Source organism: Phasianus colchicus, chromosome 2, assembly GCF_987193195.1.
Source record: "Phasianus colchicus chromosome 2, bPhaCol1.hap1.1, whole genome shotgun sequence".
Lineage (NCBI taxonomy): Eukaryota > Metazoa > Chordata > Aves > Galliformes > Phasianidae > Phasianus > Phasianus colchicus.
This window is the reverse complement of record NC_143437.1, coordinates 106,251,686-106,277,674: the sequence shown is the minus strand read 5'-3', so window position 1 is coordinate 106,277,674 and position 25,989 is coordinate 106,251,686. Positions and strand designations below refer to the sequence as shown.

General features: G+C 39.1%; 1 protein-coding gene across 2 annotated transcripts in view; it reads left to right on the top strand.

The window, feature by feature from the left end:
- Positions 1-25,989, top strand: part of KIF13B (kinesin family member 13B) — a 124,028-nt gene that overhangs the window by 52,380 nt on the left and 45,659 nt on the right. For both annotated transcript variants that reach the window (XM_031603833.2, XM_031603832.2), the window contains exons 6-23: positions 77-257; positions 813-900; positions 2,254-2,388; positions 4,257-4,369; positions 4,793-4,904; positions 7,627-7,839; positions 10,534-10,644; positions 13,436-13,570; positions 15,320-15,450; positions 16,605-16,691; positions 17,475-17,665; positions 18,652-18,862; positions 19,937-20,099; positions 21,046-21,192; positions 21,671-21,820; positions 22,458-22,586; positions 23,895-24,065; positions 25,182-25,339. In XM_031603833.2, the coding sequence (XP_031459693.2) occupies positions 77-257; positions 813-900; positions 2,254-2,388; positions 4,257-4,369; positions 4,793-4,904; positions 7,627-7,839; positions 10,534-10,644; positions 13,436-13,570; positions 15,320-15,450; positions 16,605-16,691; positions 17,475-17,665; positions 18,652-18,862; positions 19,937-20,099; positions 21,046-21,192; positions 21,671-21,820; positions 22,458-22,586; positions 23,895-24,065; positions 25,182-25,339 (2,626 nt within the window). The remainder of the gene's footprint in view (positions 1-76; positions 258-812; positions 901-2,253; positions 2,389-4,256; positions 4,370-4,792; positions 4,905-7,626; positions 7,840-10,533; positions 10,645-13,435; positions 13,571-15,319; positions 15,451-16,604; positions 16,692-17,474; positions 17,666-18,651; positions 18,863-19,936; positions 20,100-21,045; positions 21,193-21,670; positions 21,821-22,457; positions 22,587-23,894; positions 24,066-25,181; positions 25,340-25,989) is intronic.

The following is a 25,989-nucleotide window of genomic DNA, read 5'->3' as shown; positions in this document are numbered from 1 at the left end:
TCTTCTCCACATTTGCCTTCCTCACAGCAAAAACCACTGTATTGCATGTTTACTAATTATAAATTCAATCACACAGGATCTGGAAAATCATACACAATGATGGGTACTGCTGACCAACCTGGATTAATCCCTAGACTTTGCAGTGGTCTCTTTGAAAGAGCACAGAAGGAGGAAAATGAAGAGCAGAGTTTTAAAGTGGAAGTATCCTACATGGAGATATACAATGAGAAAGTCAGAGATCTTCTTGACCCAAAAGGGTAGGTAATGTATGTGTGAACACTGTAGTGTGTTGCCATACACTCTTTCTTTCAACATACCAACTTCATTGAATTGTAGAGTCATAGAATGGCCTGGGTTGAACAGGACCACAATGCTCATCTAGTTCCAACCCCCTGCTATGTGCAGGGTCACCAACCAGCAGACCAGGCTGCCCAGAGCCACATCTATCCTGGCTTTGAACACATCCAGGAATTGCCTTAATGGATCCCCTCTAAGGCATTTGGGTTGGATGATTTTCTCTTCCTCCTCATGTCAGTGTCTTTTTATTTTAAATAAAAATAAATCAGTAAGGCTAAAAGCTTGGAGTAAATTCAGTCTAATGCCAGCTTCTATGAAGTGACAAAAATTTCTGTGTCAGCATTGTATGTGTAGACATAAGACTTCTTAGTTGCTTTACAGTCCTTGTTCTGTGCTTTATTTTGGTAACTGTAAGGCCATCATGTTTGTGACCTGTCATTGAGAAGCTGATTGTCTGTAAATGTTGGCTTACATCAGGCATGTGCTTATAAATAACTTTTTTTTTTTCCAACCAGAAGCCGACAGTCATTAAAAGTTAGAGAACACAGTGTTTATGGTCCTTATGTAGATGGGCTATCCAAACTAGCTGTTGCTAGCTACAAGGTAAGGATCAGTTTTATGAAAGGCTTGAGTTGGCATCCTGTACACTAGGGTACTGCCCTTAAGCAAAATTATTAACCTACTTCTAATTGCCATGGTGGAAATGTGGATTTTAGAGCAAGAGAGCTGTACAACTGTTGTACTGTGATCACTGGGGAAAACAGAGTCAGTAGCAGAAACTTATTTTCATTCTGTACTATTCAGTAACTCTCAAGGTCGTTGAACTATGTAATGAAACAGCTTTCCTCCCAAATTTAAGATGAGTCTAGCATGTATTAATGAGAGGTGTTGAGTGATTGATTACAGAACCAGCAGCTAGCATAGACAGGCTTTCAGTATCGCTCCTTGTCACTTTTTGTCACTTACAAATAGCATGCAGGCACACTGGAAATACAAACAAGTGGTTGTTTATATAACAGGTACTCATTAACATTGCTTGAAACTTTCCTATTGGGCAGTACTATAACTAATTGGGTAGCAAGTATACGTGTATGAATTTGTAAAATGCCCCAGTTTTTAAGAAGTATTGATGTACAATGGGAGAAATCATAAAATCATAGAATGGCCTGGGTTGAAAAGGACCACAGTGCTCATCCAGTTCCAACCCCCTGCTATGTGCAGGGTTGCCAACCAGCAGCCCAGGCTGCCCAGAGCCACATCCAGCCTGGCCTTGAATGCCTGCAGGGATGGGGCATCCACAGCCTCCTTGGGCAACCTGTTCCAGTGCCTCACCACCCTCTGGGTGAAAAACTTCCTCCTCATATCCAACCTAACCCCCCCCCCCCCCCCGTCTTAGTTTAAAACCATTCCCCCTTGTCCTATCACTAAAAATATGGGCTGGAATTCTACCATTTTAGCAAAACATGAAAACAGTGAAGTCCTTGCTTTTGTAGTCTCTCCATGTATTTATCTGCCTCTCTTTGGCAGTTTCTGTTTATAAAAGATACGTTGCATGCATTTCCGTTTTATGTTGCCCAGCAGCTTTGCATAATTCAGCATACCGAGTCAGAGTGTTCTGTGGTGTGCTTTTGTTCAATTGGTTTTGGTTTTCTTTAGTATCATCCAGCTAGGTGGGTAAATAAAAGGTCTGAAGAGGTATTTTACAAGTGTTCTAAAACACTAAAGCAGGGGAGCTACGTATTTCCCAAGTATCACACTAGCTGAATTTCACAACATTGTTTAATTTCTAGACTATAAAGGGAAGATAAAAATATTTGTTACTTACATTGTATGAATAAACAGTGGGAAATGTGGTGGAAGATGCTTGCTAGATTTCACCAAAATGAGATTGCTTTGGTAGATAACAGAAAAGCATGATAATGCAGGTATGCTTATGGCTGTGAAAATTGTGTCTAGGACATCGAGTCCTTGATGTCTGAGGGCAACAAATCTCGCACAGTGGCTGCAACCAACATGAATGAGGAGAGCAGTCGGTCCCACGCAGTCTTCAAGATTATCCTCACCCACACACTCTATGATGTGCAATCAGGAGTAAGTAAAACATGTTATAAAGTCCAAATGTTAAGTCTGGATACATGTCTTGTGCTTTAGTGTATTTCATGGACTATGAAAATGTTGAGTGGAAAAGATCTCTGAAGGTCTTTTACTGTAGTCTCCCATTCTCATTATTAGCACTGGACTAGATTAGCTGTGACCTCATCTAGCAGAGTCCTTGTACTGCTCATGTCTGGCAGTCAAATGTAGGGAAATCAGTTTTAATAGATAAGTGAAATGTGGTTTTTGAAATGGAGAGCAGAAACACAGGTCCAGAGTTGGAGCAGGCATACTAGAGGGTGGAGGAAGCATCTCCTAATCCTAGAATCTAAACAAAAGAAACTTGCTTTTAAGCAACAGTTTGCAGTACAGACTTGGAGGAGAAAGTAAATGCATAGTATTTAGATGGAAGACAGGAGTACAAGAAGAACAATTGAGAGTACATGTGGCAGTCTCCTTCAAAGGTTTATTTCATGTAAGTACATACAAAGGATCAACTTCATAAACAGAAACTCTTGCTAATTTCAAAGTGTGAAAAATACATTTATATGTAAATATTATTTAATCCCTTACTGAAAATGTGATAAACTAAAATTGAAATTGATCTCTGATACCAAAGCTTGTGCTCAGGCAATTCTTTAATGTCTCCAAAGCCTTGACAAAATGTTTGCTGTACCTGGAGCAAATATGAAGAGTGCACGTGTGTAAATATTGAGTACATTGTAAATCTGAAGAAGCATTTAGACTTCTCCTCCTCCTCACCTCAGTCTCCCATAATCCTCTTATGCAGACAGTTTTCCTTGTTCCCTGTTTCGAATTTTTTTCCCATTTGCACTTCAGAAAGTCAGTTAAACTATGCTAAACTGCCTGATTTGCCACAACTTGCCGTTCTGTTTTTCCTGTGGCAGTACTGCATACTGAATTTTTTGTGGTCCTGGTCAGTTTGGATGCAAGTTGGTCATTTTGATTGTATTTACTGCGTCTTTCAATGACCACTATGTAAATTTTTGGAATATATTTCTCTGGTTTCCTGTCTGCTGGTCATTTCAGTCCTGGAAATGACCATTTCAGAATGGCCTGACTTTACATTTACATTGTATTTTGAAAGACTTGGAGTAATGTTTTTGGAAGCATATTGATTGTAATTACTTTGTTCATTTAGGGAAATGTAGTACTTTGCAACTGTGATACTGAGGTACTTCAGTAATAGATCCTGCAAAGGAGATGATGTAACCAAGTGGTTCTCAATGACCATGTTAGCTCTTCAGCTGTGAATTGTTACATGAAATTTATGGAGTGTTTCAGAATGCCATTTTGGGTCAAGTGAGATAATTGGCAAGAATTATGAGGAATAATGGAGATTTATAACAAAATCCGTCACAGAATTGAAACTCATAGCAGATGCTACGTGTTAACTCAGATGCTGCTAACTGCAATTATAACCATTTTCACATATAATGCTAATTGTCACGTTCATTCCTGCTCACTGAAAATCAGGAATGAAACTTGATATAGAATCTGAGATTTTTTGGATGTTGTTTTCACAGTCAAACAAAGGCAGAGACTGTAGACCCCATAGATTCTTTTGATGTGGCTCCTTGGCCTGTATCCCCTCTGCACTCTTTCTTGATTTAACATTTGACTGATGTGCCCTATGTTCCCCTCCTCTGGAGATGTCTGGAAGACATCTGACTTCATACCCTCCTGTTTTCTGAGCTAGTGAGTTAACACACAATATTGTTCAAGCTGTAGCAAGGCTAAACCAAGAAATGAAGCTTGATTTTTGCTTGAAAAGCTGTTGTCAAACTATGTAACTTGATTTTAGTGGTGAACAAATGATAACTGTTCTCTGATTCCTTTTGCAGACATCAGGTGAGAAGGTGGGCAAGCTGAGTCTGGTGGATTTAGCAGGTAGTGAAAGGGCAACTAAGACTGGCGCTGCAGGAGACAGGCTGAAAGAAGGGAGCAACATTAACAAGTAAGAGTTGGTGATTATTTCTTCTCCTTTCATCTTTGTGACTGTGACTGCTAAATGTAGTATCTGAAACAGGATAAAATCAGTGTCAGCTTTTATAGCCTTCTTTCTTCTTCCCCTCTCTCTCCTCCTCCATCTTACATTCAGGACTCTTAGATGTTGAATGAGATCTCTGCCTATTTAAAATTGCTGGCATCTGTCTTTCTGTTCTTGTGTTCCTGCAACTACCGCTTAATTGCATGATTATTAAGGCTGAAAACATGTATTGAAAATGAGCAGTCGAGCTTCTGTGAGAAAAGAAGGGTTGAAACTGTATGAGAAGCTTTCCCATTGGAGCTCATTTTTTGAGAGAAAGGGGCAGTCTAAATATGCATTTGCCCTATGAATATTTACACTTGTTAATGGCTGCTTGTGTTCTTGGTGCAGATCCCTTACAACTCTTGGACTGGTTATTTCTGCCTTGGCAGATCAGGCTGCTGGCAAGAACAAGAACAAATTTGTTCCTTATCGTGATTCTGTGCTCACTTGGTTACTTAAAGTAAGTACTTCCATCTGTTTTTAAAAAGAGAAATAAGAGAGGAGAAGAGTCCCATTCACTGAAATAAAACACTATTGTTTTGCCTTATTTTCTGCTTTTTATTTTAACTATGCTTGTCTTTGGAAAAGTAGCGGGATAGAAGCCATTGGTACCTTTACAGACTGAATTTCTTGTCTTCTGCTGATATGTTATGGCCTAGAGAAGAAGGAATTTATCTTTTCTGGGTCAGTTAATGTACAACTTCACACAGAACCTTGGGGCTGATTTAATTTGGGTCATTGCCACATGTAACTGAATTTTACGTACTGGCATGGTTACCTTTGAAGATTTTGATTAAAACGACTAGCTTTTTCTTAATTGTCTAATATATTTACTAGTATACTCTACTTTTGCCAGAAGAGTGTAATTGCAGAGCATTGTCCTATTTACAACCTGAGGAACATGGCAGGAGGATTTTGCCATTATATTCATCCAAAATGGACATTGATTTCTCTTGCTTTGTAGGACTGTTTGATAATTTGGGGGGAAAATATAAGCCAGTAGCCTTAAAATCATGTAGCCTGCTAATTAAAGTTTTGGAGTGCAAGTTTGATTTTAGTCATAGAAATATACTGAATTTGTCCTGTTCTCTGAATGAGTGGCAAACACAAATGTAGCCACTTCTATGTAAAGAAAAAACACAAAAATCCAACACAAAGCACCTTCTAGTAAAGGTAGTTTTTCTTTTTTTTCATATTTTACTTGATGCACTTGAGTGATCAGAAGAGACTTAGATTTTGAAGGATCATTAAATGAGGTATGGTATATAGAGGACTTGTTATCAAATTGCATCATCACGAACCTCTTGTTCTCCCATTTTGCACAGAAGCTCTGTGTATTTCACTGACAGCTGCTATTAAAAATGTAATTTTGAATCTTTAGATTTTTATGTTTCTTAAACAGAAATCTTGATGCTAAATACTGGGCTAGCTTAGCCTTAAAAATAACTGCACATATGTATTACCATTCTGTTTGTATGACTGCAAGCCCAGCCTTTCCAGGGTGATTTGCAGACATTAATGAGAAGCTGGTTTTCTATTCATTTACCTTTCTTTCTTAACGTTAAGGAAACCAGTGAAATCAGCACAATGGTTTCATACACAGAACTTTATCACACAGTCTGTCTTTGGGCTTGAATAGCCACAGTACAAGAGAAACTTTACCCAACTTATAATAGGTGTATTGTCAATAAGGATGTATCACTATAACAGCTGCCTGAGAAGTGAGTTGTGATTTAGATGGTGAGTTAATCCTATTTTGGAGCCAATTAGTACAGTTGATAAGGCTTTATTTGGAAGCAATTTACCTGGCCAACTCCCCAGTACTCATCTTTTTATGGGGAACAGGGATTGCAGTTGCAGAGTGCCATTCCTAGTGTTTGGAAGCTGTTGGAGATGAGTCCTTTTTTCTGGAGAGACAGAAATCCCATTGAATGAGTTGTGCTCTTGTTGGGCTCTTTAAACTTTTCAGTAGATGCTTTGGAAAAACATTTCTGTGCTACAGAGTGAATCCCTGCAAGGCATGTAAATTGAAATAAGTTGAAATAAATAGTGGCTGCTCCTCAGATGCAGAAAATGTGGGAGGCAGCCAGTAGGCCGTTCTTTCTGCTTGACCTCTCTATAAATATCGTTACCTGCAAATTCTAGCCATGCCAGCATACCTCACTGTGCTGAACACAATGCAAATGGATTTATCTTCTCTAGCTGAAGAGATGACAGCACCTTTCCATGAGCAGAGGCAGCAGAGTTCTAGCAGTGCAGTAGTGAAGCAGCACCAGTTTCTGTGGCCAATGCTTATTTGACCACTGAAGCAGCCAGGCTGCTGTCAAATGGTTTTAGGAATCACACAGCAAAAAAGTGTCTTAATGACATACTTAAAGGGCTGTTTTAATGATTGCTGGGAAAAGCTGTGTGTGTGCTTTGTAATTGAAATGGTTAGACAAGCAAGCTAATGTAGTCACGTTGCTCTAATGGCAGTGCATGACCTAGGTTTCATGGGTTATTAAAGATGAAAGTGAATAGTGTGGTTCTTCTCAGAAAGGGTTATCGAGGAGAAAAAGGAAAATATAAGAACGACAGATTTGCTGCAAAATCTAAAATGAAATATTTTATTTTTTTGACTAGCCAAGACTGTAAAACGTAATTTTGCAGTCAGTACATTAATGGAATGCGTCTTTCCTTCCCCCACATCCTGACACACTGCCTTGCAGGAATGTGGTTTCACGCCCTTCTTCTGACAACCAAATTCCAAAAGGGCAATTTCTGACATAACTGGGTTCTGATTTGCGAGCTGCGTGAGTAGGGTGGAAGGGCCCATTTTGAAATGGTTACAGAAATAAAATCAACCATACTGTTAAGAGATCTTTAAGTAATTTAAATAAAACACGTATTGAATTCTGAATTTGTTATGATCCTTCCTGAGCTCCTTGAGTATGACGTTTTGTAAATGGGCCATGGAAAAAAAGAGAATTGCAAATAAAAATGTTACTTGATTTACAGGGCTTAAAATATTAACAGTGAACTGAGGAACTCAACTGAGGAGCTCTGAGAAGCACATTGATTTTACTAGTTGCTCCACTCCACTTCCAACCATTATTTGCTGCCTAAGTTCATTGACAGGTTGAATAAAACCAAAAACCAAGAAAACATTCTGTTTTAACTTCATAACCGTGACCGCTTTTCAGGACAGCCTTGGTGGCAACAGCAAGACTGCCATGGTAGCAACAGTGAGCCCAGCAGCAGACAACTACGATGAGACCCTTTCGACACTCAGGTACGCAGACCGGGCCAAGAACATCGTAAATCATGCTGTGGTGAACGAAGACCCCAATGCTCGCATTATTCGGGAGCTGCGTGAGGAGGTGGAGAAGCTGCGAGAACAGCTCACAAAAGCAGAGGTACAAATGTTTGTCTTGGCTAGTGTCTGAGCCGTGTAGACCTCATTGTCTGAGGTTCTGAAAGCAAAAGCCACAGAAAGTTGGTATGTGGTACCTACAGGAAGTCTCCCTTCGTGCCGCTTCCATTTTGCTTCAGGTCGATGTTGAAATATGGGTGATAACGTGAGATACCAGGTTCCCTTCAAACACTCAGTTGAGCTGTCTTGTTTTTATTAGGGGATACAGATCAGAAAAGCAGGATGAAGAGGGAGGCGTAGGGATGGAGTCTAAAGATTGTGTCATTTATAGGTAGAGCTTTGCTTGTGCATTTTAAGAATTCACTGTAGTTAATTCCTGCAAGATGTGAGTTGACTTGAATAACGTTTGCTTGCTTACTAGTTTTTATCATTCTAAACTGAGCCTCTTACAGGCATTGGACAATATTATGGATATCTGCATAGATTCCTCCTTGAAATTGTGAAGGCAACATGGACTAAATGCAAGAGCAGTGTGTGCTTGCAGCCTGGAAGGCCAACTCTGTTCTGGGCTGCATTAAAAGAGGAGCGGGCAGCAGGGAGAGGGAGGTGATTGTCCCCCTCTACTCGGCTCTTGTGAGGCTCCATCTGCAGCACTGCGTCCAGGCCTGGGACCCCCAGCACAGGAAGGACGTGGAGCTCTTAGTGCCCGGAGGAGGGCACTAAGATGATCAGAGGGCTGGAGCAGCTCTCCTATGAGGAAAGATCGAAGGAACTGGGCTTGTTTAGCTTGGAGAAGAGAAGGCTGCAGGGAGACCTCTTTGTGGCCTTCCAGTACTTGAAGGGAGCGTATAAACAGGAGGGGGAACGGCTGTTTGTGAGGGTGGATAGTGATAGGACAAGGGGGAATGGTTTCAAACTGAGACGGGGGAGGTTTAGGTTAGATCTTAGGAGGAAGTTTTTCACCCAGAGGGTGGTGAGGCACTGGAACAGGTTGCCCAAGGAGGCTGTGGATGCCCCATCCCTGCAGGCATTCAAGGCCAGGCTGGATGTGGCTCTGGGCAGCCTGGTCTGCTGGTTGGCAACCCTGCACATAGCAGGGGGTTGGAACTGGATGAGCATTGTGGTCCTTTTCAACCCAGGCCATTCTATGATTCTGTGATTCCATGAGGGCCAATAGCTAGAGCAATTCTGAGTTCTGTTCTCAAAAGTGGCAAAGCAATGTTGATATAATCCAACTGTTGTAATCACAATTTTTCTGCATTGTACAGTATTTGTCTCTTGAGATTTGCAGGGAATTCTGGTTGTGATATTACAAATGTCTAATAAATTTTGGACTGTTCCATTTGAGCTAATGAATGTGCAAAGCATCCAATAAGCGAGCATTGGTTTCTTCAAGTTATCTCATGTTAAATATTTAAGATTTCCCCTGAAATATTAACAGTGGATTCCTGAGAAATGCAAGTACTCCCTGTTTGTTTCATCTGTGAGCACTAATGCCAAAATAATGGCAGCTGTCCAAAACAATGAAGTAGTGTTTCCTAAATATGAAGTAATAAATATTTCCATTGCTAAGTATTCAGATCCCACCCCACTTGTCATCTGAGCAGCAATGACAAAGAGCATGGAAAAAACTGTTTAGTTTGCTATCAAGAGGCTACACAGCAAAGGTCAAAAAGCACATGTGCTTGTTCTCCTTTCAGTTTGTTTCATTTGTTGCCCATCAAATTGTTCTTACAGAAATGGTGCATAATGGTTCATTTTTAAAATGAACAAAAGCACTGCCTCATTATGATAGTCAAGTTACATTTTCAAAGCTCATTTCTAAATATAGAGGTCAATAAGTAGGGGTTTTTTTCTTCTTTTTTATGTCACTGTCCTTTTTGTTTCCTAAAGAGCCATGGCAGAACAGAACTTGACAGTTGACTTTTTTTTTCCCCTGAAGAATAAGACGTTATCCTCTTTTCCCCTTTTCTTTTTTAGTGCACTCATTTTGATCTTTTCTTGTTGGAATTAATGAAGAATGATGGGTTGATGGGCATTGCATAAATACCTACTATCCAAACAGTTCCATATTGTTGTGGTGAAATAATGATGTTAGGAAGCCCATAGGATTCTTGTTCAGGATAGTGCAGATAGAATAAGCCAGTATTGAGACTGGCAGAAGGGAAGATGTAGTGTAAAAACTTTGCCCTCTTTTATATCAGCTTTGGAAAATGCATATATAGAAACAGCTTACTTTTTTTCCAATGGAAAGAAAAAAATCATGCATCCCAGATCAGGTTATATCAAAACAGACAATAAAAATATTACGGTGGCATGGCTGTTCAAGGGACTGAGATGTTAGCTACAATTTAGAGGTTGTGCTTATCCAGATCAGCAGTATGCAGGACAGATTGTTTCAGATATGAGTCTGTCTGGAAGTTCACATTGGTACAGAAATGAGATTAGTTTGTGTTTGAATATCTTTATGCAAATTTGCCAGTATTGTGTAATTGGTTTGCATTAAAGTATATAAACTTCCCTTTAGCATCTGTATTTGAAGCTAATTAAACTAACTTTTTGATGGATTCTGCATTTGCATGCAATATGCATTTAAAACAATCCTTTACTTACTGATTGAGTCTGCATTGTGAGATGAGTAATGATATGTTTCCTTTTTGCCCCATCTGTGTGAGAGTGATGTGAAAAAAACAAAGCACAATAAGCTTTCTTGTTCCCTTTACTTTTATTTCTGCAGGCTATGAAATCACCAGAATTAAAAGAACGATTGGAGGAGTCAGAAAAGTTGATCCAGGAAATGACTGTGACTTGGGAAGAAAAGTTAAGAAAAACTGAAGAGATAGCACAGGTTTGCTGATTTTTCTTTTTCTGTATCTGTTTGTAATGCTTATAAACAATAGGTTTGCTTCCTTTGTTTGTGTGAATCTCTCGCGGTTATGGGTAAGTAGGTCAAGCTTACTGCCCTTGTAGAAAAACTTCATTTAAATCCTATGATAGCTGGCTCTTTCCCAGATTACTATTCTAGAATGACAATAATAAATTGTCATTCTATGCAAATTAAGAGGTTGTTTGGAAAAAAAAAATCCATGGATGAGAGGATTATAGGGATTTGGTATTCTTCAGACAGCAAAATTGTTGTTTCTGATGAAGGATGGAGCATTGAGAATGTTAAATGCAAGGCTATGTACAGAGTGCCTTAATACTGAAGGCAAAGAACATTCAGAATGTTAAAAAATAGAGTGTTTGAATTCCCGTTTGTTTTAATGCCTCTTACACCCCTATTTAATGCCTCAGAACATAATTGAAGATGATAGCTACGCTGAAAAATTGTGCAGGACACCAGGATTATTGCATGACACTTCCAATTCTTACCACACAAATGCTGATGTATATATTTGCAGTAGGGAACTGAAGGGGGAGAACTATTGAAAGGTGATGAATAGCTTGTAAGAAAATTGAGCCTCCAATACAAAGCCCTTTTTGTAGATGGCATGATCAGAATAGGCTTTGACTTGAGTTTTAAACATCCATTGTAAGAAATATTCCTTCAAATAAGAGGGCTTCCTGTCTTTCAGAGCAAAATCATACCATGGAACACCCTCTGTTAAGGGTGAAATTTAATAATAATGATAATAATAATTCTGATCTCATTTTACACTGCAGTTTGTAGGTGTAGAAACCCTGAGTATGCAAGGAGATTGATCAAAATAATGAGATCAACGCTGCAGAATAAATCTGCCTTGATGTTTGCATACAGCTACTTGCTTTGGCATTCTTCTTTATCTAAATTCTCAGCCTGCTCTGAGCCTTGCAGCTGTAGAGGAAGTGAGGTTTGTTCAGAGGAAGGATGAGGACCAGTGTGTGTGCAGTAGAGGGCTGTTTCAGTGCCATATGAAAGCCAGTGAAAGGAACCTTCTCACATCATCATCAGAACTTACATGAGCCCAAGGCTAAAGGCATTTATATTATGGTTTGTCATGTGATTTTATTCCTAGCCGGCCTCCACCACCATCTGCCTGACAAATTTCAGTGGTAGAATGTAAAGATAATTGTAAATCTTTGAGAAGGATCATTCCTCATGAAGAATAAGAAACTGCTGAAAAGGCACTTCATAGAGGTGAAGGGACTATAAGGGTTCAAAGCCTTAAAGACAAGGCAATTTTTTCACGTCTTCACAGAGTATTTGACATACTTCTGATGTATTTTACTCTTCAGTATTTTATTCTTCAGTTACTCAACAGTAGGTATTGATCAAAAGTTAATGGAAACTGGCTCATTTTCTTTATGTGAACCTTTTGAGTTTTAGACCATGAGCAAGGTCTCTTTTCTTTATCTGTGACTGTAGATGATACAGAATGATGTAAACATCAGAGCCTGGCACTGGTGATAGAAGAGGAAGCTTTGACATCACATTGCAGTTTTCCTCTGTTCTTTGTTTTGCTCTCTCTCACAAGCACACATGAGTTTTCCTTTCAAGGACGCTGTTGGTTTCATAGTGTGTAGGAAGACAGGGTAGAGAAAATAAAGAGGGAGTTGTGCTTGCCATTACTTGCAATTTTAATCTTGGTTAAAGCAGATAAAGCTTTGATGTTGAGCAGAGAATTATACTCAATACTATGACATGGCAAGTTTTTTAATGCAGTGCAAACTCATAAGTAAAGTTCAGAGTCATAATGAACTTCCCTCCATTATTCCTATGTAATCTCTTCTAAATATTTTTATCAAGTCTCAGTGGCACAGATAAAGCTGTTGTAAGTCTCTCATATTTTTTACTTCTTCGTTTTATTCTTCCATTTTTTATTCCACTCAGTAATTCCCTGAGGAATCTCCCATGTTTTTATTTATTTTTATTTGGTTTGCTGTTGTGGATAGGGAGTTTCATTTCACTTTCAGTTTCTATATGATCCTTGGATCAATTCTCAGTATTCATCTCTTTTTCTTTTCTGTAGAAGAATCCTTTTCTGTTTTGTTTTCTCTTTAAGACAGAAATGCTTAATGTTCCTATTTCCCTGCTTTAGTCTTCACCCTACCACTTCCCTTTGAAAGATGTACTTTTTTGCACAGTAATGCTTTGTTGTGGAATTCTATGAAGTCCATTGACAAGAACAAAACATCATCCAAAATGGTACTATTCTTATTCAGCAGGAAGTGTTATTTGCATTGCTTAAATAGAAGGTTGTCAGGTTTTGGTCGTTTTAATTTCTAAGGAATAAAAGATAGACGTGGAACTTGATTTGGCAGGGTGTTGACTTAACTTTGAGCCTTTTAGCTCAAAGGAGAAAATAAAGGGCTGAAGAGATGGCTTTGTGGTAATGCTTGCTGTTCAGTGAGGTCACGGAGAAGCTCCTACAGTACTGCAGTGTGCTGCCTTCAGCTGTTGTCATTTTTCACTGAGAGGATGCAACTGTGTGAGACCACAGCACGTAGCACTCCAAGTCCAGAGGTAGAAGGACCAGAGAAATTGCAGACATCCTGCTGTAAAATTTGATACAACTCAGGTTTTTGCGTCTCATCTATTGCAGAAGAAAGAGCTGCCTTTTTCAGGAGGAGCTGCTCTTCGTTTTGCCTTGTCATTTTTGGCAGGTAGGAATGTGTTTCCTAGGGATTGGACTGATTTTTTTATGGCAACTCTCTTACAGGAACGTCAGAAACAGTTGGAAAGCCTTGGCATATCACTTCAATCTTCTGGAATAAAAGTTGGGGATAATAAGTGCTTCCTGGTTAATTTGAATGCAGATCCAGCTCTCAATGAACTCCTGGTATACTATTTAAAGGTAAAAATCAATATTGATGTATTTATTTTTTTTTTAACAGAAGTAGGATTCTAATGCCATTGACACAGATGTACAGAGCATATTATTATAATGCATATATTAAAGACAAGCAATCCGTGCTATTCACTGCTTCATTTAAAGTAGTATGAATATGATCTTTTAACTTCAAATGTAGTTCTCTGTCACAGAGGAGGGTTTGGGATTTATATATATGTATATTTGTATTCATAGAATCATAGAATATCCCGAGTTGGAAAGGGACTCGTGGATCATTCAGCCCAACTCTGAAAATATTTATATATTTAAAGAAATTTCGAGGTGTTCTCTTTTATAAATTATCTTCCATTTTTCAAATGTCACAGAATTTTACCCAGAGAAATGATTTGTATGAAGATTGGCCATATCAGTAGTCAGCTTGCTACCACATGTGTAATCAAAATTCTGGGTACCGATTTCAGCTTATCAAATGTATTTTTATTCCTTTTCACGCAGCTCAGCAGGAGTGAAAATCAGGTTCTGTTCTGCCCATGCACTTCTGTGCACTGATGTGCAGTGTCCGTTCCTGATGTCAAACAGGAAATGTATGATGTGGCTTTTGGACTCTGCACTATGACAACTGGGCAGTTTGTTCTACTTTAACTAACCACGTAGATGTGATCTGGAGGCAGGATGTAAAACGAGAGGCAGCTCTTTGAAAGTCACAATTAGAATACAAATTCTAATAATCTGACAGCACAAAAACTCCGGCAGTTTAAGCTTCATATTAAATCTTTCTCTTTGAAGTGGTGTGTGCAACTCTCAAAGCAGCCACACATTAGCAATGGGGCTGGAAGATGGTTTTGTTTCAGTCTGTCTGTGATCCTCTTTTTTATCAGTCATCTTATTGTTGCTCTGTGGTATCACAGTGAGAGAAAGGGAAAACTTTTTCATTGTGTTCTCTGCTTTAAAAAAAAAAAAAAGCCAAAACAGCTGAGCTGAGATTTGGGAGAAAAACTGAAGGTGCTTTGCCTGTAGGTGTCCAGAGTGTGACTCAGGCTGCTAAATCAGCCTCAGCACTGACCACTATTGAAGCAGAGCTGACCTCTGTGGTGTTTGTTGAGAACACATAACAAGAACTCACTGCAGACTTCTTAAGTATCTTACTCACGTTCTCTTTGATGTGTTCTTTCTTATAAAAGCTCCAAATAAGAGCTTCACCTCACTTATCTATTGTGTCTACTCCTCAGCAATTGCTTACAGATGCTTAGAGATGCCTCAAAAAGAAATAGATGAACTGGAGCACGTGTGGAGTGCTCCTTCCTCTGCCAAGTTCCTTGTCCCTTGAGTGCTTCAGGGATTTACTAAGCCAGAGGATGATCTAAATGGAACCTGTGTAATAGCCCTGGGTCTAACCACTGTGAACCTGCCTTAATTCCTCTTTGAACTCTTTTATTCTTTTGGCTTCCACAGCATCCTGAGGCACTGAATTCTATGGTTTAATTATAGAAACTTCTTCGTATTTGGATGTAACTGTTAGCTGTGAAATTTCCTGTGTGCTCCCTACTTGTTGCTGTAAGGGATGTGTGCTGTGGGGATTTGTGTGCAATGTTTCGTTCCCCTTTTTCCCTTTACAGGAAGTATTGAACAGCTTTCAGATTTTGGAAGTTAATTTTGAAGTTACAGCCAGAAGAAAAATAGCTGTACACTACATTAGTGTAGCACTAATGAAACTTTACAACCCATTGCTAACATCTGAATTAATTTTCCTAGGAGCACACGTTAATAGGATCAGACAACTCTCAAGATATCCAGCTATGTGGAATGGGAATTCTTCCTGAACACTGCATTATAGACATCACCCCAGAAGGACAGGTTATGTTAACACCTCAAAAAAACACTAGGTAAAGGCACAGATCTAGCTGTGTAAGAATTGTAGTTTTATCTAGTACTTGGTGATTAGTGGGCAAAAAGATAACTGAAAAGCCACACTCTTCCAGTGGGTAGGAAGTAAGAAAATTTTGTCTCTTGTGTTTTGCTTGAGGTTTTGTTTGAATTGTTATCTACTCTTCTGTCAGCTCACGTATTTCATTCTGAAGAGATTTCTTTCAGTGATGGCATTTATAATCTAAGTTTTCAAAGAGAGGATGTGTGAATTGCTTATGCTTTCAGCAAGTAGATACACACTGATTTGCAGCTGTGTAGATTTAACTCTATCAAAATTTGAATTAATTTTCTAGGAAATCTGTTGATATGCAAAGAGCAGCTGAAGCATTTGTTGCTTTATTTGATTAAGTAGCAATACTTGAAAAGCAGGTGGTATATTCAAACTGATCACAAAATGACATGCAGTGTCAGCACCTCCAGTAATGTACTGCAAGAATCACGAAATTCAAGAATTTCACTTCTATCCTGGTTCATATTTGATCCTGCTCAGAGATAGCACGAGGTGACATCCTGAGATTCCCTTCAAATTTGTTATCCTATTTTGAGAGATCCTATTTTGGGGTTTAATCTGACTCTGAAATAGAGGTAGTTTCTCTAATTTGCTTATTGTCTTTAAACTGTTATGTACCAAAGTTCTCCAAAGGCTTATTCAACTATATGTCTGTATTTCAAAGCAGTGAGAGAAGTATTTATTTCCAGTGACGTTTATTTCCTGCTTTCTCATTTTTAAGGCCATGTCTCCAGACATAGATGTTGTAATATCTATCCAAAAGTAGTGAATTCTGTAGAGCTTTAACAAGCAAAAGAAGACACAGGGTAGATGAGTGCAGTTTCTTTAAATATAAGAAAGAAATTCTTCATTTTTAGGGTTTTGAAGGCTGTCCAGAGAATGTGTGTGTGCCCCATCCCTGGCAGTGCCCAAGGTCAGGCTGGAAAGGGCTTTGGGCAACCTAGGCTGGTGGGAAGTGTCCCTGCTATAGGATTGTAGTAGGTTGTAATCCACAAACCTGTTTTCTTGCTTTAACAAGCTACATTAAAGCGAGCAGAATAAGAAAATGCTTCCTATTGTGGTTTTACTATTGCTTTACTTTAGCTTTTCATCTTTTCACAGGACATTTGTGAATGGTTCTGCTGTTACGGGTCCTGTCCAGCTACATCATGGAGACAGAATACTATGGGGAAACAACCACTTTTTCAGGTACGAAAGAAATGAAATAAATTGCAAGTTTGAACCAGCTTACTTTTTTACTTCACGGTATAAGTAAAAATATGAATGGAGCATGCAGGCTACAGAGGAAGGTATCACACCCAATGTTTGATTTGAATAGTTTGCCCTTTGGATTTTGCATCAATTTCAGACCTGTGTTATACAGTGATCTCAGTCTTACAAGGTCACTGTGTTCTCTGTTCCCTGGAATTCCAGCTCTAGCCATACCTCAGACCTTCCTGTGTCAGACAGGGACACTGGCAGAAGTTTTCTGTGTAGGACTGTATGTGTGAGACCCTCTGTGGCTGGTCTGAAGTACCTTAAAAATCAGGGCATTTAAATGACAATCTAAAACATAATTGTTTGCTTTTATACCTGCCTCTATTTTATTTATATTTTTGTTTTTCGTATTTTATATTTTGTAATACTCAAGAATATGATAAGAGTAATATGTATTTAAGAACTTTTATCTCTATTTTTTGTTTCCTGTAAATTGTTTTGGTGCAGGAAAAAAATAGTAGTTATATAAGCTATGTGATTAGTGGTTTCAGGTACTCTACACTATCAGAGCATAATGTAAATTAGTTTTCTTTGAAGTCCCTTATTTACTCTGAGGAAAATTATGCTTCTAATCAACAGACAAGATCAACAGATTTCAAAAGGGAAAAATCTACAGATTTGGGTAACCTGCTTAATTTAAATGTGTTTTTTAAGCAAGCTTTTGTCTCAAAGATGACCATGTATTAGTTTAAGATTTTCTCCTTATTTCTAAAGGCTGAATTTGCCAAAGAAGAAAAAGAAATCAGATCATGAGGATGAGGAGCGAGACAACTCTATGAAGTGCAGTAATAGCGTTGAGCAGCTGGATGTAGATGGAGACAATTCCAGTGAAGTGTCCAGTGAGATTAACTTCAGCTATGAATATGCCCAGATGGAAGTCACTATGAAGGCACTTGGTAGTAATGGTAAGAAGCAACTGAAGTTATTAGAAATATGCACAGGGATGGATGCCCCATTCCTGGAAGTGTTTCAGGTTGGATGGGGCCCTGAGCAACTTCATCTGGTGCCTGATTGAATGGTTGGCAACCCTGCCTGTTGCAGGGAGGTTGGAATTAGATGATCTTTGAGGTCCCTTCCAGCTCAAGCCATCCTATGATTCTGTGAATATGAGGTTATATGTTCAGGGAATGTTTAGCACCAGCTTTCTCCCTTGTAGCATCCTACTGGAAATTTTTTCTTGTGAATGACTCATTGTAGCCATTTTTGCACTGGAGGGGAAAAACACCACCACAAAATATTTTGTTTGGCAGCTCTTGTTGAGGAAAAAGCTGAAACTGAAATGCTGGTGGAACTGCAGCCTCAAATCAGAATGTTTTTGCTTTGCTGGTTTTTTTTTTCATGTGTTATGTCTCACTCTGGCATTAACTATAGTGATTTCTGTCTCTGCATTTGTGTTCTTTAGTTCTTGTGGTCTTACATAGCTCCCCCAGATTGGCATTATTTTGGGACAGAAGTAGTTTTTTTTAAGACTGATCTTTTCCAAACTCTCTTAAATCATTCACCCTCTGTTCTGTGGGTCTTTATTTTGTTCCACGGTTCAGCAGCATTTTTTAAATATGCCTTACAAACAAATGCAATCTCTTCCTCCTCTTATGTGATACAGTACTATGTTTACTGTCTAGTAAACATTCTTCACAGTTGATCTCACTGGCCACTGCAGCCCCTGGCATGGATATCTGTAGGTCTATATGAAGTGAAGTATGAAGGCATAGTAATTTGTGCCTTGCCCAAGGCAGTGCAGAACATTAGTACAGAACGTGGGACAGAGCTTGTCTTTCCAAGTCTCCACTCTGCCACATATTCATTACTTGATTCCCTAAGTTTAACTTCATGCTCACTAGATATTCGACCCCAGAAGTTCTAGCCTCTTTATTTTTCATCACCTACCTAGATCCTATGCAGTCCATCTTGCAAAGCCTGGAGCAGCAGCACGAAGAGGAGAAGAGATCTGCACTTGAACGGCAGAGACTTATGTATGAGCATGAACTGGAACAGTTACGAAGGCGATTGTCACCGGAGAAGCAGCATTTCCGCAGCATGGACAGGTTCTCCTTTCATTCTCCCAGTGCTCAACAGCGTTTACGACAATGGGCAGAGGAGAGGTGGGTAATAAAATCTGACCAGCAGGATTGTTCATTTCAAGTTCCTTGGTGCCAGTGAATTTTGCAAGGTTTAAATTGCGTTGCACGCCTCTGTCAGCTTTGTGAGAAGACTCCTGCTGATGACTGGGGGGGACAGAGAGGAAAATGTTGGTTGAAGCACAATCAGATCACTAATGCTAGAAAGATTTTAAAGTAAGAATGTCTGCTTTGTTGTTAAGGAGAAACTGTACCAGCATTAAATATGAGTCTCTTCTTCTGTAAATTCATGACAGCTGCTGGAAGGTTCTTCCTTCTAACTTGTATCCAACTGTCTGACCAAGGCAGGTTCTGGCAGCCAGAAGATTGCAGAAAGAAAAGGGAGTAAGAGGGTGATAAAAAGAACTTAGATCCAGAGGATTGCAAGAGCTGTGTAACAATCACAGAGGAGTCACAGGCCTCTGCCTCTTCATAGACAATTGCACTGAGTGTATTATCTGCTTCATCTGAATGGTCTTTGCCAGCATTACTGACAAATGGAGCAGCTGCAGAAGGAAGATGAAACTTTCCCTAAAACAATAAATATGGTAAAAGATGTAACAAGGAAACACAGACCTAATTTAAGGAGCATCTTTTGAAATGCAAAGTACCTGAGGCAGTCCAACAAGGTGTTAGCTGTCTGTCTAGAATATTTTGTGGTGCTGGATTCCTGCACTGCACAGTTGGTGCTCTGATACATTTGCCAGGGAGGCCAGTGAGCATGTGGGTCATGATGTCTGAACAAATCTCCCGCTGTAAAATGGAACATCCACATCTGTGCTGGGAAAGCTCTGGAATAAGCCATATAAGCACTGACTATTCAGCAGATACATGGAGAAGTCTCCAAAGCTGGCTGTATGCTGATGTCCACACTACTAAATAAATTCATACAGACAACCTTCTTTTTCCAAGAGGAAATGCCATTTAATTTGCCTAATTTTTGTGTTAAAAAGCTGAGTATTGACTTTTTCCCTGTCAAGTGATCCTGTGCTTTGCAGTCAGTTTCAATATCTAAATGCCATTTTCTTCTGTCTTTCCATGCAACAAATTGCCTTCTAGAGAAGAAATGTTGACCCACAGCCTAAGAAAGCTGCGAGAGCAAATTGTTAAAGCCAATTTGTATGTGAGAGAAGCCAATTTTATTGGAGAAGAATTGGACAAGAGGACAGAGTATAAAGTCACCCTCCAGATCCCAGCTTCAAGCCTTAATGCCAACAGTAAGGTAATGTAGTTGTAATGGAACTAAAACATTGTTCATGTAGTTTGCCTCTTGGAATTCATATTCATCTTATTCTGACTTATGGTCTAGATAGTTTGCATTGATGTTGAAGTTCACATTTCCTTCTGTTTCGGAGTGACAAAGTCCATGTAGGTTAGGTGATAAAATCCATCATGGTGATAAAATCTATGTAGAATCCATCTACTAAATGTGTTTGCTGTCACCTTATGCATTTGCCTTTGCATCATGGTATTGAGGTGAGAAATTGCTGACATCCCTGTTGTACAGGGAGGAGCTGGAGCTGAGAGGATTTGGATGATTCCTTCCAGATATCTTAAACATTTTGAAAGGAGGGAACCAAACCCAGAATTCTCTGTTGCAGGCTCGCTACCTAAGCTGTCATATCCTTTCTATTCTTGAGACCAGCTCAAAATTTTGGTGATCGTAAAGCCATCATCATCAGTACAGTAGATGTATTTTAACCCAAGATTAGAATTGTTCTGCATTGCTTTAGAAATTTCTCTTGTTTGCTTGTTTTTCTTGCAGTCTTCTGGTATGTCCAGAAACAGGACATTAGTAAAGCCTGATGCATTTCCCCTCCATAAGTTGTTTTCAGGAGTTGAAATTTGCTTTATCTAGAACTTCAGGTTGCTGTAACTTGGGGATATTTGTGAAATGCCTGAATATTCCTATTTGTAACACTTATCTAAGGTGAACATCCACAGAAACTACTGCCTGTGGCTGGGATGAGACACGGCAGTTAGACTGAACGTGAATGTACTGTGACAGCCAAATTCAGGCTGTCATGCTTGAACTCAAATCATTAAGCTGTATTAAAAAAAATAGTCCAAACTTTGCAGAGGTCTTCTCTGTTTTTTTGTTGTTTGTAAACTATTTGTCATTGCTGTGACATAGGATCTGCATTAATCTCTCTTTAATTGTTTCTCAGAGAGGTGCAATTCTCAGCGAGCCTGCTATTCAGGTGAGAAGGAAAGGGAAAGGCAAACAGATTTGGTCACTGGAAAAGCTGGAGAATCGATTAGTAGACATGAGGGATCTTTACCAGGAGTGGAAAGACTGTGAGGAAGACAACCCTGTAAGTAAAAGTTACTCCACTACTGTACCACTAGAATTATTTTCCTATTCAATTTTTGGTTAAGTAGATGTAAGAAAATCTTCTGGTTCTGGAGGAATGGTGTGGAGAGAGGGAGGGAAAAGGCAGATGTAACACTTTCTCTTAAACTTTATTTTGCTAATACTGAAGCAATCTTCAGCATTTCATTAACCCTTATCTCATCACTTTGATGCTTGTTTGCATGCATAGCTCAGTGTAGTAAGGAATCATTATCAGAGCTGGGGCTCAGGCTGACTTCTCTGAATCAGACAGTGTTGGAGAACTTGTTGAGGACAGGCCTTAATACTTTGTCCAAAGTTAAAATCACGTTTCCATTCTTCTTGTGTCCTGATCTGGCCTCTAGCTTGCGTCTCTTTTTCCTGTTAGGGTAGTATTGTAACAATTGGAAAACTGTCATGAAAAATTTGTTTTTCTTACGTTTTTCTGCATTTGGTTAAAGGTGATGAGAGCTTACTTCAGACGAGCGGATCCCTTCTATGATGAGCAGGAGAACCACAGCCTTATCGGAGTAGCCAATGTCTTTCTTGAGTGCCTGTTCTATGATGTGAAGCTACAATACGCTGTGCCAATCATCAATCAGAAGGGAGAGGTTGGTTTTCCATAATCTATCCTTACTCAACTGCTTATTCACAGTCTGTGGATGATAATACCAGTATATGGTAGATATTTTCCAGTTTCTTGTGCGCAAGATCTGTGCTAACAGTTTGGGATTGTGCAAGTCCCATACTCAAGTTGTTGATGTTCAGATCCAAACTGTGAAAGACAAAAGCTTTATGTGTAACCTCCAAAGTGAAGCAGCCCAAAATACATATTAGAACCAGTATAAGCTACTGCCTTTCACTTACTGCTGTTTATAAAAGGCTGTTAAATATAACACAATAGAAAATCTTAAAAGACAGCTAGAGCAAACATTCTATGTGCCCTCTGTGCCTTGCACTTTGCAGACTCTCCAGAGACTGATGGGATGGTGAGTGAGATTGCAGTATGGTGTTCCCAAAGTCCCTCTAGTGCCTGATGATTTTTAAAAAAGAAAACTCCTTTACAGCAACAGTCTTTACTCCAAGCTTTCTTTCTCTGGTGCTACAAACAAGCGTTGCAAGACAACAGAAAGGAAGAAAATGTCTGCTGGCAGGCTGGGCTGGAGTCATCAGTCATAGTTATCTGAAAAGGGATGGATTTGTCACTGCTCACTGGCACACGTATCATTTGTACTCCTTTTTCATCAGGTATCTGGTCGACTCCATGTTGAAGTTGTTCGAGTGAGTGGAGAGATAGACGACAGGTTGGTTGGTGGTGAGGATAGTCCTGATTATTCCAATGAAAATGACACTCAGGAGAGAAAACTTGTCTGCAGGGTGAGTTCCAGATATACCCCAACCTCGTGAGTAACCTCTCTTTTCATCCCATCTTAAAATAACAAAGTCTCAGGTGCACTGGCTTCTGGACATAGATATCTCTGTGAAACCTTGCATGTAATGTTCATTCCCAGTATTCAACTACACGGAGAGAGTTCTGACTCTAAAATTGTTGATAAATAATATGAAATGGTACTGATGTTTCAGGATGAAAAAACAAGTGACAGCCATTTAGCTGTGTGGTATGTACAGAGTTCAGTACTTTGGCTGTTTTTGTTTTCATGGTCTTTGTTCCTTTCAGTCTCCATGATTTTTTGAAGTCTGCAAGGTATTCATTAAACTGTATTTATATACAAGTGCATACAATCTTATCCCAGACAGTTTTATTGTATTCTTAGAAAACATGAAAGATTTGTGTGCAGGGACTGGAGCTGTAATATCTAATTCAAAGGCAGTCAAAGAATCTGATAAGCTTCCTTTGTTCTGTGAATCATTCTCTCCATTCTTCTCTTGCTTGAATATTGAATATTTTGTGAAATATATACAGATGTGTTTTGTTTATTAATAATAAAAAGCAAGCAAGCAAGGAAGGTCTACTGGGAATTCTATGTGATAGTAAAATGCAACTTAGGCCAAGCACCAGATAGAAGTATATAAGGAAGCAAAAAGCACTGGAGGGAGTCTGACTTATTTGACCTTAATATAACAAAGAGGTAAATAGAAATTAAATAGAGGTAAATTACATGAAATGTGGTTTATGCAATGGTTTTGTTTAGAACAGATGTATCCAAAAATTGCAGGGTTTTTTGTTCATTAAAGAAGGGAAGGGGTGGGGGAAGATGTCTTACTTTTGAGTTGTCAGGGCTGTTTTAATGTTATTTCCAACATAAGGACAAAAATATCTTCAGAGAAGGGACTGGCAGAATAAGGGAGCTCACTTTGGTAGAAGTGTATGACTTGTCTTATATTCTTAAATTATAACTTTTGCTGCATCTCTCCCTTAAAAGTAACTTAAATAATACGGTGTATTTATAAAATTCACTGTGCTGGTTTTTATTCCCAAAAATACGTGATTGCTGACATCTAGTGGCCATTTTCAGCTGATGCACTCAAAATACAGCCTCCAGTGGATATCAGTGCAGAAGTACATCGTTAGTAAGCTTTTTTTTATTCCCAATAAACCTTCTTAGTTATCCTTTGCAGGGGAACAGAAGAACATTGTTCTATAAAATGAACTTCCAAATTCTGTGTGGAGAATTTAATCCTGATGGATAAGTTCTTTTCCTTTGTTTCTTATCTCTTCTCTAGATTAAAATACTTCAGGCAACAGGTTTGCCACAGCACCTCTCCAACTTTGTGTTCTGCAAATACACATTCTGGGATCAGCTGGAGCCAGTTAATGTTGCACCTGAGGTGGATCCTTCCTTATCCCCCATCAGCAAGGAGCCACGGTGCATGGTTGTCTTTGATCACTGCAACGTAAATATATATATTTTTTCCATTTTATTACTGGAACTGTTGGCAGGTAAAGCAGTCTTATGCTTGCAAAGCACTGTTGGTTGCACGTTTGCTCCCACTATTATACTTTGTGAGGCTGATACCCTAATGCCATTTTTAGTAAGAACTTTCCTTGTAGTACACAATTCATTTGTACGAAAATCACTGAAGGTGATGAAGTAAATTAATGAAGGAAGGCAGTCTGTTTGGCAGACTTATTAGTTTACCCAGAGTTAAAATGCAGCTGAGTATAAGTGGAAGTGTGATACCCTTCTAAGTATATGTCTGCATCTGACCTCATTACTCTCCATTGACATCAGTGAAAAGAAATGGGGAGTACTGGGACATGCTGCCTTTCATCTCTAAGTAGATGTTGAAGTTAGGTAGCATATCTTAGAACAGGCTGCTTCCTCCTTTTCACTTCAGAGCAACTAGCTAAGTGGAGGCATCTACAATAGAGATCTCAGAATCGTAGAATAGCTCAGGTTGGAGAAGACCTTAAAGATCATCAAGTTCAACTGGAACCTGACCATACTACCCTAGCTCTAGCAACCCTCCACTAAATCATGTCCCTGAGCACCACAACCAAACAGTTTTTAAACACATCCAGGGATGGTGACTCAACCACCTCCCTGGGGAGCCTATTCCAGTGCTTTACAACCCTTTCTGAGATGTCAGAAGTCAATTTAGATTAATCCCGGATGATCACCTGAGTTCTCTTCTTGTTCTTCCTCTCATTTGTTATTACACCGAGCATTGAATTCCATTCATTTGTAAAGTAGATATCGTAACCTCTGATGAGTTTGGAGTTTGATTCTAAGTTTTAGAACATAAGATATTTTTTAGAGGTTGGATCAGGACTTGGAACAGGATGCGGTCATCTTACAGCTTGCTCTGGAATTTTATTTTTAAGCATGTCATACATTGTTACCTTGCCTCCTCATTTTACAAATCGAAATGGCAGTTCTTCCTTTCCTCCACATTGTGACTTGGGAACTAGGGTAACTTTACTACATCCTTATGTTAAAGTCAAGACAGTAAGTCTCTAAGCCTAAGTCAGCATGTGGTTGCAGTCATTAACCTGTTTGTCACTTGCAGGAGTTTTCTGTAAATATTTCTGAAGACTTCATGGAACATCTCTATGATGGTGCTCTGGCAATTGAAGTATATGGGCACAAGCAGAGTGGTGACCGCAAAAATCCAACCCTGTGGGATTTGGGAATCATTCAGGCCAAAACACGGAGCCTTCGAGACAGGTAAATACAGAAAGTAGGGTTTTTGTTTTAAAAATCTGGAAAATCACTGTCTGAAGGGCTTAAGCAGGTTTGAGATAAGTAGTCAAGTTCTGAACTGAAAAATAAAAAGGTGTTTGAAACTTTATCTGTTAGGCTCTTAGAAAGAGCCTATTGTGAGAACGTCATGTGGTGTGTCAATAGGTTTTAAAAACTGAAAGAGGAGAAATGCTTATCTCTGTTTTAAATTAAAAGTGGCCAAACTCAAATGACTTGGAAGTCTCTTTTATTTAAAAAACAGCCATGTACATTAGTAGTCTTTTAGAAAGGAGAAGAAAATAGTAAGCTGATTAATTTTTGTTATATGGTTATGCTGATCTGAGCCAGAAAGAGCTATAAAGTCTAGAACAGCAAGACGGTTGTTCTGACTGTACAGTGATGTATTTATTCAGGGTCAGACTCCTGTTTGTTCTTGGACATGAAGTGTTATCACTGTAATGCTTCCATTGAAAGAGCTGTATTACTAATTACTTCTGTTAGGGTAAATATTGCAATAATACAGTCATTCAAACTGAAGGGTTGTGTATTTCTCTATTGGCAACCACTTCTCATCCTCAAACTAAGCTTGGTAGCATTTTCTTAAACATAAGTTGTTTTGCTCTTCTTACTGGAAT